Below are 12,369 nucleotides of genomic sequence, written 5' to 3' on the forward strand. Positions count from 1 at the left end.
ATCAGCACCACCTGATGATGGCGGAACGGTTATTCGCCGAAATATCGTGGAACTTAGACGATCGGATTCGGCTGGACACCCGAGAGCCTCGGATACTGGATAAAAGCTACTTTCCAGTGACACTATAATTTACATAAATGCGCTGTCACGCACATACAACTGAGGTGACTGGAGTGTCTCAGAACTGAAACTTCCAAGACGGCTACGTACCATATTGCTACCCAAGTTATAAATGGGAGAAGTAAATCGGTGCGGTTTGTTTTTGTGCTGCAGGAGTCTGGTGAGGACGGCGGTGATGTGAGGCCATGTTCCTGCTGGTAGTAGCCTCGTGGGTGGCGCTCCTGGGGGTCGTCCTGCCCGGGAACAACGTCGGTGAGTACCCACCACTGCCCTGCATGTCCACTCGTGTTCACCACAAGACTAGTAGCCTACTGCTTAGCTGACTGTAGAGGAGGCGACCATTGCGTCTGCCATTTGTACTCTTATATTTGTTTATAACTACTTCGCGTTTAAAATTGATTTTACTTTTCAGAAATAATAATTGATTTTTTATCTGAAAAATAACGGGAAGTCAGAAATTGTATACCGTCACCATCAATAATGCACTTTCGCTATCAGAAAACGCTTTAACTTTTACTCTCATGTCTGAAATAACAGCCACTGTTGACGATCCACAGCTGTACGAAGTAATTTGAAGTTAATTCGCTTAATGGCACAATTTCTCAATTATGCCACTCTTGGGTTGATCCATACCTAATACAACTGAAGTCAGGGAATCCGCAGTCAGTGAATTACTTTCGAATTGTTTCGTACAGCGGTGGATCGTCAACAATGGCCGTTCTTCCCGGAATGCTTGTATGTAATATGAGCCTACCCGGGCACACCACAACAGCAACTTTGGTCTCGATTCCTCGTTCTCTCATACTCCCTGTTCCGGGAATTCAAGAAATGTTTGGAGCTGAATTCGGTGGACTACGATAAAAGGCTGTACGATGTGTCACGTATGGAAGTTTGAGTTAGTCCGTGGAGAGTGTGCTGGGAGCCGGAGTAGTAAAGGCGACCGCTCGCGATAACCGCTAAATCCGACTCGAATTTCATTATGTCGCCGTTGGCTAGTTGATCTATACGTATAGCTGACGTCCAGTAATTCGCGTCCATCGAATCTACTTCAACAAACAGTTCAAAGGACCGGTTTTGAAAACGAAAATCGATGACGTGAGTGACACGTTACCAGCGACTAAATTTTCATTGTTAGAATATTGTTCGAAGAGTTATTTTATCCTGAGAGAAGATATCGAAAAATTGGATAACCATTTAGTACCAAAACTCATTTATTCTCTTGAAAATGTGGTGTGAGGAGGGCTATGCGAGAGGCGTCCAATGAATTCGGAAGTAAAGTTCTATGTACTGACTTGGCAGAAAATCCTAAGAAATTTTGGTCTTATGTCAAAGCGGTAGGTGGATCAAAACAAAATGTCCAGACACTCTGTGACCTAAATGGTACTGAAACAGAGGATGACAGACGCAAGGCCGAAATACTAAATGTATTATTCCAAAGTTGTTTCACAGACGAAGACTGCACTGTAGTTCCTTCTCTAGATTGTCGCGTAGATGACAAAATGGTAGATATCGATATAAATGACAGAGGGATAGAAATACAATTACAATCGCTCAAAACAGGAAAGGCCGCTGGACCTGATGGGATACCAGTTCGATTTTACACAGAGTACGCGAAGGAACTTGCCCCTTCTTGCAGCGGTGTACCTTAGATCTCTAGAAGAGCGTAGCGTTCCAAAAGATTGGAAAAGGGCACAGGTCATCCCCGTTTTCAAGAAGGGACGTCGAACAGATGTGCAGAACTATAGACTTATATCTCTAACGTCGATCATTTGTAGAATTTTGGAACTCGTATTATGTTCAAGTATAATGACTTTTCTGGAGACTAGAAATCTACTCTGTAGGGATCAGCATGGCTTTTGAAAAGACGATCGTGTGAAACCCAGCTCGCGCTATTCGTCCATTACACTCAGAGGGCCATAGACACGGTTTCCCAGCTAGATGCCGTGTTCCTTGACTTCCGCAAGGCGTTTGATACAGTTCCCCATAGTCGCTTAATGAACAAAGTAAGAGCAATTGGACTATCAGATCATTTGTGTGATAGCATTGAAGAGTTCCTACAAAACAGAACGCAGCATGTCATTCTCAATGGAGAGAAGTCTTCCGAAGTAACAGTGATTTAAGGTGTGCCGCAGGGCAGTGTCGTATGACCGTTGCTATTCGCAATGTATGTAAATGACTTAGTGGATAACATGCGAAGTTCACTGAAGCTTTTTGCGGATTATGCTGTAGTATATCGAGAGTCTGTAATAATGGAAAATGGTACTGAAATACAGGAGGATCTGCAACGATTTGACGCATGGTGCAGGGAATGGCAATTGAATCTCAATGTAGAGAAGTGTAATGTGCTGCGAATACATAGAAAGATGCTTTATCATTTAGCTACAGTATAGCAGGTCAGCAACTGGAAGCAGTTAATTCCATAAATTATCTGGTAATAGGCATTAGGAGTGATCTAAAATGGAATGACCATTTAAAATTAATCGTCGGTAATGCAGATGCCAGACTGAAATTCATTGGAAGAATGCTACGGAAATGCAGTCCATAAACATAGGAAGTAGGTTACAGTAAACTTGTTCGCCCACTGCTTTAATACTGCTCACATGTGTGGGATCCGTACCAGATAGGATTGATAGAAGAGATAGAGAAGATCCAACGGAGAGGAGCGCGCTTCGGTACAGGATCACTTAGTAATCGCGATAGCGTTACGGAGATGATAGACACCAGTGGAAGACTCTGCAAGAGAGACGCTCAGTAGCTCGGTAAGGGCTTTTGTTGAAGTTTCGAGAACATACCTTCACCGAGGAGACTAGCAGTATATTGTTCCCTCCTGCGTATATCTCGTGAAGAGACCATGAGGATAAAATCAGAGAGATTAGAGCCCACACAGAGGCATACCGACAACCTTTTTTTTCACGAACAATACGAGACTGGAATAGAACAGAGAACCGATAGAGGTACTCAAGGTAACCTCCGCCACAAACCGTCAGGTGGCTTGCGGAGGATAAATGTAGATGTAGATGTAGAAAATGAAAAACATGAAATATCCCATACAAATTTTCAAGAATTAATTTCAAGATGCCCTTGACGTATTACGTACAAATGTTTCCTATATTTTACGAAGTTTGCTGGGTGATATACGTCCCACTAGATGCAACTTATGTAAAAGGCGGCAGAATTATTACTGAGCGGTGTAGTTATGTTTCAAAACAATATATGAGACATACGTAGAGTTACTTCAGATAGTCTTCGAAGAGAGGAGATTGTGATTTCGTGTGGTTTCCGTGAAAAAAATATGCTCTCTGCCACCTATAAACACAAGCTGTCCCGTTTGATCGCTCACGGGCACTCGGTATACCAACACCATTATCCGTAGCTTTTTCCCCCTAAATTCTGAAAGTATCTCGCTGGATGGCAGCATTAGACAGAAATAAGTCTTATATTACTCCCAATGACTGCGTTCTACTTAGTGGGACAGATGTGTTCCATCAACCAAGAAAGAGTTGACGCTATACAAGATATTTTTTTCTAAATTAACATGCCCTATTTGTCGGTTATTAATGATCCAACTACTGGGAGTGAGCTGGCAGCTGGGTAACTACAGCTCTTCCGTAACTCTGACAGGTACTACCGTCCTTATATTTTGTGTTTAGTTGAGTATTCTGATGTTAGATGCTACGACAATCACCCAAGGTGAGATTTTAGGTACATTTATTAAGATATGACCGGTTTCGTTAAATACGAACAAACTCACGCTATCTGCAGTTCGACAACACCAAGATTTTACTTAAACTTTGTGAAATAAGCACATAAAATATTGTATGCCATATTCACTAGTCTCTCCGAATCGTAAATAATACAAAGTGGCCGAAATCTGCTGGCGTCATGATATAAAATACTTAAGTGCCTTGTAAAACATGTAAAGGTGCATGTTGACATCTAAATACAATGTTTCATCGGGTAATTTTGTTCCTCATCCACACTACCAACTTTAACACTTCCCCACCTATCCTACTCCACATCAGTACTTCCCCTTGTCTTTTCCCTCTCCATCTTTCCCCATCCCTTCCATATTGGTATCAAGAGTCTGCCCACACACCATTTTCCTTGTCATATTGTGTCTTCCAATTACCCACTCCAAAACCTACATTCGTTTCCATGTATGTTACCTAACGGACCCCTATATTTACTCACACACCCATCAGCCCCATATTACATTTTGTCCCCTTTCCAAACACTCTTTTTTTCCAGACCGAGTGAGGTGGCGCAGCGGTTAGCACACTGGACTCGCAATCGAAAGGTCGACGGTTAAAACCTGCCTCCGGCCCTACGGATTCAGGCTTCCGGTGATTTCCGTAAATCGCTCCAGGAAAATGTAGGGATGGATTTCAGAGCGAGACTATTTTTGGGAGAAAGTATAGCGCCCCTTTTTCAAATAACGTCTCCGTGTTTTAAAGATGTATAAATTTTTTATCTCTGTCTTCAGGCCCTTCGATTTGAATGTAAGCAACAATAAAAATCAACATTTTAATGTTACTTAAAGACCAATGAAATTCATCTTTTTGCGGATTTTAAAACATGTATCAAGTTTTTCACCATTTAATCATATTTTTTCGCCTTCACTTATATTATTAAAGATGAGGGGCTGAAGTAAGGCTAAAAATGAGGAAATAATATTTCTGTCATTTTGTACTTGTAGGAAGCGCTGCTGCCTGTTGTATATTATTGCGTTCGTCGTTTTAACCTGTCCTCGATTTGCTGTAGGCTGTTCCTGCTTGTATGGTTTATTGCGTAAAGCAAGTTATTAATACCGTGCAATTACTGTGGACTATGTAAAGATACTAGTTAGCCATCCAGATGGTGTGACACATTTTAATCTAGAATAATCCTCCGAGAATCGATCTTGTAGACCGTCACAGCAGTGCTCTGATTCGCCATCACGATGGACAGCGAGGCGACTGAAATATTCAGAACTCTCTTGCACCGAGCGAGGTGGCGCAGTGGTTAGCACACTGGACTCGCATTCGGGAGGACGACGGTTCAATCCCGCGTCCGGCCATCCTGATTTAGGTTTTCCGTGATTTCCCTAAATCGCTCCAGGCAAATGCCTGGATGGTTCCTTTGAAAGGGCACGGTCGACTTCCTTCCCCGTCCTTCCCTAATCCGATGAGACCGATGACCTCGCTGTTTGGTCTCTTCCCCCAAACAACCCAAGAACTCTCTTGCGAAAAGAACTGTCTGTTTTGCAGACTCTCTTATCGTAGTTGTTTAGAAAAGCGAGGAGCCAAATCTGAAGTTAATATACAGAATTTCCGATTTCGCCAACTGAATTGCATGGTTTACATTCTCGCGTTTATCCTCTCTCGTAATTATGACAGTCTCAATCGCTCGCTAAAACTCTTTGCAGAACTAGCTTCTTCGGATCTTTTAACTTGTGACAACGGCTCAACACAGAAGTTGTTCAAATGTGTGTGAAATCATATGGGACTTAACTGCTAAGGTCATCAGTCCCTAAGCTTACACACTACTTAACCTAAATTATCCTAAGGACAAAGACACACACCCATTCCCGGGGAGGACCTGAAACTCCGCCGGGACCAGCCGCACAGTCCATGACTGCAGCGCCCTCGGCTAATCCCACGCGGCTCAACAACACTGAAGTCTGCAAAAAGCATCACACCCGTTGTTTATTTGTTTTGTTGACTGATTTTTCAGAACTTGGCACGTTTAACAGAAGAGACTAAAACAGAAAATCTGGGTTTGCATTCGTTCATGAAAAGTAGAACAGTATAGAAAAATTACAGCCGTTAGACTTAAGTCACGCGCGCTAGCAGCAATGGACAAAACAGAAACAAAAAGATATGGAAGAGAGAGAGGTAGAGGAATCTGGAAAAAAAACAAGTAATGGAGACAGGATAAAATAAAGCAGAGATGAAAAAGGCTTAACTATGAGATGGTGGGGGTATTTTTAATTTCTGGGGGAGAAGTTACAATGTTGTCAGACAAAGGAGATTTACCTTTCCCTCAAATGCAACAGGGCGTTGGATCGTGTGCTGAGTGGAAGGTAGCTTGTTTCGAAGGTGAACAAAAGCAAAAGGGAAGGAGTTTGTAAATGTTTTCTGGTTTTTGGATGAGTACAAATAGGACATTATATAGTGAGGGCTTGTGTTTTGATTACGTATAGGTGACAGTTACAAAATCTCTGATTCAAGTTACAGGGATACAAACACATGCTGCGATACAGATGAAGCAGACATACCTACAACCTTCCCAGCTGACGTGGTCAAATAAACGGATAAACGGAAATTGCAAATGTAACGCAGACAATAATTCATGGTTAGTTCTAACAGTCTACAGTTTTCGTTTCGCAACAGCAGCGGTTTGGTAGGACGAGTGACGGAAAAGGCTTACTTTCACATTTTGTGGTCATATGTTCTGAAACTTTTGGAGGGCGTGTTTCTGCGTATGGGGTAAGTATTTTCAGTCACGTCGATTCAAGTAACATTCGTAAAAAGTGTGGTAAATGTGACACGTAACATAGCAATGCGTCCTTACCATACCAACTATGTTTCATGTGACGTAATTTTATCCTGAGAATTGATAATGCTGAGATACAGAGATATCTCGGAAGTTCCAGACTGAATATTGGAGCGAATATCTGGATGATTTTCTCTACGCTACAGATATTTCCGTCTCACCTTTTCTTCCACAGGAGCAATAATATTGTTTTGAAATTGTTCTGACAAATCCACTTTTCCTCTTCTCTCACATTCAACGGAGGGGGATCTGCCAATTAATGTGGAGAGGGCAGCCTTCATTCGTGTGCAAGTTCTATAGCGAACGGCTGTTGATCGCAAAGCATTTCCTCCGGTCTATTCTGTGCGAAGTGGCATTAATTAGCTCATCACACAACAGTGTTTATGCTGTATTTTGCTTACGAGCAACTGTAGTGCCTGTTCGCCCGTTCCAGAATTCACGCATAATTACATTATCGTGCTGTTGTTACGCACGTCTATGCTCTAAAGCTGTTAAAGTGCTCGGCAAAATTACCTCATAATCCATTTACATATCCACGCTTGATGCAATTAAAAACAGATAACTGAACAGCTTCACGCATGTTCGGCACCGACACGGCTAAAAACATCGGTATCAACGCGAGAATTTCACTGACGTACGGCTGTGGGAAGCAGCAGCGTACGTGCGTTAAATGCATTGCACGGTATGAGGTGTAAAGGGGTACTCCTGTTCCGTAACACATCCGCTCAGCCGACGGGCTTCTCTTTTTTTTATAGATAAAATAAAAACATCCGCAATAATTAACGGGATTTAATTAGTAGCGGCAATATTTATGCCAGTGGTGAATAATTCAGCGGACTCCACCGGCGCGGAGGCGCGAGCCGCAAGGAAAACAAACAATTTTAATTTAAAATCTCGCGCGCCAGAACGTCGGCAACTTTCAATTTACGTTGGCTCCGCGCCGCCGGGCCTGCCGCGGTTCCTAATAAAGTGATTCCGTGGGAGGGTCGTGCTCTAGCGAGCCCAGCCAGAGCCGTGTGCGGCGGAATCCAGGAAAAGCGGCTCTCGGCGGCAGGTCCACTTCCTGGGGTTTGAAATGTCGAGCCGTCACGCGACACATCATCAGAATAAGCGCTAGGGCATCGCACAGAGGCTGCCCTGAGAAAAGTAAATCCGATGCGTACTGTTTCTTTTTTTTCCCACAGAAATATATGCTCGAATGGCTGTCTTTCCATTGAAGACATCGGTCTTTTTTCCACGAATTAATAGAATTAAAAATTACAGAGAGACTAAAACATTAACTTCTAGTAACACGGGGCAATAGCTTCCACAAATTCCTTAAATGACATTTTACGCTTTTAACTGTAACCGTTTCTATCGTGCAGTTGCAATGTCACGTTATGTGTCGTCGTCAAACAACTACAAAGATATAATAAAACGTACTGAGGAAACGTTATAGGACAACAACAAAACGGTAAGGTGCCCTAATATGTCCCGCTCCTAATTTCGTCCTCCTAGGAATTTTCGGTTTCCACAGTTGGTAAAAATGTTTAGCTGATCCCTGTCCATTGTATTGAGTTTGTCGTGTGGAGCACGTGTGGCTTGCGTGCACAACATAATTCATTTTTTATGCTGAGGTGAGTTAGTGTAGTATGCTGTGGTGAGTTAGTGTAGCGGTCAAACTAACAGCCTGCAATTCTTGTGTGAGCACGGAATTGTATTCAAGTCCTGGGCTGTGTTTCAGTAGTTTGTTGCAGTTTCTGATGTATAATCGTTGTAGTCAAGGATTTGGCCTCTGTGGATGTTTGTAATTTTGCCCTACGTCCGGGGACGAAATTTGGAACTGTTACTAAACACTGATTTCATTTGCTATTTATAAAGAGAGCGCTTTACTTTTTTAACATGGGAAAACGCTATGGGAGAGAAATGGATCCGTTGAACGGAATACTTAGCTTGTTATCATTAAAAATGGTGTTTATTCACACACACACACGCAAATTCATAGAGTGCACCTGTTTTGAAGGATGAAAGAATGTGAAAACATTATTGATTCATGATATTCAAGTGAGTCATAGTAGTGAAACCTTCTGGTAACGTTAGAATTGAAAATACATTGGAATTAATAGTAATGTAGGGACCTTTTGTGGGGGACAAAATTACGATCACTTTGTGTTTTTGTTTTTGCAGTGTTACCGTTTATGACAAATACTGGCTTTAGTACGTTTAGCAATTTAATTGCAACTTGCCTTAAAATGGAGCATGTGGCCTTTTCCGTAGCACATCAGAGCTCATACAGGTCCTAACATACTAAGCTGATGAAATTTGGGCCTCTTACCTGATGTACAACATATTTGTAGTTTGTTAACATTCACGTCATTTTAAGGTCTGATATTCACAGGAATTTATGGACGCAAAAGTGGTAAATGTCAAAGTTTCTATGTCGGACAAGCTGTCAGGAGAGATTCCTCTAAAGAAACCACATATAGAGTTCCCCAAATGTCAATCTTAGATCCGCAAGCGTTCCTCATGTAGATAAACGACCTTCCGCCTAATAAGCAAGAAGCAGATTTAGTTCTTTTTGCGGATGACACCGCTTTTGTAGTCAAGCGTACATAAAGCAATAAAATCAACGGTAAACAATGTAACAATGCCCTTAACGGCGTGACTGACTGGTTTTCTGCAAATGCTCATACTCTAGAGGTGGTACAACAATAGTAATTGTAACACTCGGCGAGGAAATAGGAAATGGCGGGAAAATTTCAAAATTGTCAGGTGTCCAAACTGATGAGAATGTAAACAGGTAAAAGCATATTAGGATCTCCTAAGACAACTTATTTCAGACACATTTGCGCTTAGAATCTTTGGAAATCTTTGGGAGAGACAAACTACTAACTTGACATATTCTGGATACTTTCATTCAATAACGTGGTATGGAATAATGTTCTAGGGTAAACGTCTTTAAAAAACAATGTCTTCGTCGCTCAGAAACGTGCTGTAAGAACAATATATGGTGCTCACCCACAATCACCATGTAGACATCTCATAAAGGAGTTCGGCATTGTGACTACTTCTCCACAGTTTATTTATTATCTCAAGGAGGAGGAGGAGGATATTAGTGTTTAACGTCCCGTCGACAGCGAGGTCATTAGAGACGGAGCGCAAGCTCGGGTAAGGGAAGGATGGGGAAGGAAATCGGCCGTGCTCTTTCAAAGGAACCATCCCGGCATTTGCCTGAAGCGATGTAGGGAAATCACGGAAAACCTAAATCAGGATGGCCCGAGACGGGATTGAATCGTCGTCCTCCCGAATGCGAGTCCAGTGTATTCGTTGTAAATAGTCCCCTAAAGTTCAAAAGAACAATGATGTATATAATTACAAAAGTATAAGGAAAAGTACATTAATTACTCCACATTACGGGCGCCATTAGCACAAAAAAGGGTTCCTAATGCTGCCACTAAAATTTTTGGTTACTTACGCAACGATATAAAACGACTGCGAGACAGAAAAGCTAATTTTGAAACGAAACTAAAATACTTTCATCTTTACAACACCTTCTATACTGTGAAAATTTTCGATTATTTTAGTGTGTGAAAGGTGTAAATCTACTTATTCAATAATAATAAAAGAAAATAAAATTTACAGACGATCAACACGTAGCCATATATACAAATTAATTTGCGATGTCAATGTACTCGTAAAACACTTAGCAAATATCCATACAACATGAAACTAAATGGCGAACTAACTAACAAGCAGGTGTTTCTATATTAGGTTCAGAAAGCAGAAAAATATAAAGGAAAATTTTAAGTTGTCACTTGGCGCATATCTGTGTAATTACAATCGTAAACTGAAAGCATTGAGCAACCTTCAGATATAATGCACAGGACGGAAAGGAGAAGATTAATTGAAACTCTGGAGAAAATTGAGGTCTAAAGCAGTGTAACAGCAAGCGTACGATATACTCAATGAAGACACACATATCAGGAAAGGAAGTTATTCCAATGTGCTATAAGCGTAACTTTTCTATGAAAATCGCATTTGCGGTGTACATACTCCAATCAGTTTTACTCTTTATGAAATGGAGTAACTCGGTCATGCTAATTAGTTACTCTATAATTTACGCTTTTTGCCCCATGTTTCTTCAACAAGTGTATAATTAACACAAATCTACGTATGTTATTCGTTCATTGATAACAGAATAGTGTTTGCAGGGGACTCCTGTCTTGGGAGTACGTGGGTGGCAACCACATGAGCCCTTAGCTAATAAGTCTGACATTACTTCCACTCACTTGTGTCGGGCTTCTTCTGTTTTCTTTCCTATCGGCCTCCCTTGGCCAACTCTTACTCTTTCTACCACAGTGGTATTAGGTTTCGAGGCCAGAAAGTCTTTCATTTCTCTTTTCTATTCTCCAGCAATGAAAGGCCTGCAAAGGACCCTGGATCTGCTCAGGCAGCCGATACCTATATGCAAAAACAAAATTCTGGGAAACGTCCACTAAAATTTGAGAAATGAATGAGACCTCAAGGATTTCAATGCAGCTCTGCTAACAAACCCCCCACATCCTTGAAGACGTAAGTTGTGAGACCCCTAGACAATGTATGACACACAGTGGATACATGTTACAAACCCCATGGGAGAGGATGAAAGGAACATATCGACTAAGGGATATAACCCTGAAATAAAATCCTGGTCCCTTTAGAAGGGGTTTGAGCAGATGGTTGGTAACCAACTCTCAGAAAATGCTGAATACTCCCAGTCCCCGAACGAGCCTCAGGAACAGGACAGTCTGAAAAGTAAATGTCAAAGCTATGAAAAAGGACAAACTAAAATGGATAAATGGACATATCAAAGTAACAACCTGGAATGTCAGAGGAATTTCTCAAAAGGAGGTAAAACTAGTAAATATACTAAGCCACATGAATATCGATGCTGTAACACTCACAGAACCCAAAAAGATATTAAGAGAAAATAAATATGTAGGGGATTACATTATGTTGTATTGTGGTGTTGAACAGCATTGAAGAGTAAGCAAAGGTGTAGCACTATTCCTGCATAAAAAAAATGGGAAAAGTACCTTCAAGATTGTGCATACGTAAGGGAAAGAATACTTAGAGTCAGGCTGAAACTGGTAAGGAGTAACGCAAACTTTATAAGTGTACATTCACCTGAAGAAGGGAAGAAAGAAGAGTTTGAAAGCTTCTATGAAGAACTACAGAAGACTCTGTAAATACAGTGCTACTGATCAGATTATTATGGTGGGTGTTTCCAGTGCGAGAGTAGGAAATATCCCAGCAACAAACGTTATAGGTCCGTTTGGAGAACCAATATGTAATGAAAATGGAAAATTAGTAAGAGATTTTGTCCCTCACAACAATTTAAATATCAGAAATTCACTTTTTAAGAAAGAAAATATACACAAGTATACTTGGGCCAGCATAGCTCTTAGATCAATAATTGACTACATCTTAGTAAATGATAAGCTAGCGGGCCAAGTAAGGGATACAAGAGTTTATAGAGGATAAGATATAGGATCAGATCATTTCTTACTAATCTCGAGAGTAGATATTTTTATAAAATGGAAGAAAATAACTAAACAAGTAATAAATTAACAAGATCAAAGCGTTTATAAGGTATACTTGTTTGAAGAGGACAGTATGAGACACCTGTACCAGAGGAGATTAAATGAAGTACAAGCAAACTTAGAAACTAAAGACAATAGAAGAATGACAAACTCT

At 41.1% G+C, this 12,369-nt stretch overlaps 1 protein-coding gene across 1 annotated transcript in view; it reads left to right on the top strand.

The window, feature by feature from the left end:
• The first annotated feature begins 270 nt into the window (after positions 1 to 270).
• Positions 271 to 12,369, top strand: part of LOC126088227 (lachesin-like) — a 580,958-nt gene continuing 568,859 nt past the window's right edge. The window contains exon 1 of the mRNA XM_049906355.1: positions 271 to 372. Coding sequence (XP_049762312.1) covers positions 306 to 372 — 67 coding nt within the window. The 5' untranslated portion in view covers positions 271 to 305. The remainder of the gene's footprint in view (positions 373 to 12,369) is intronic.

The sequence above is a fragment of the Schistocerca cancellata genome, chromosome 6, assembly GCF_023864275.1.
Source record: "Schistocerca cancellata isolate TAMUIC-IGC-003103 chromosome 6, iqSchCanc2.1, whole genome shotgun sequence".
Taxonomy (NCBI): Eukaryota; Metazoa; Arthropoda; class Insecta; order Orthoptera; family Acrididae; genus Schistocerca; species Schistocerca cancellata.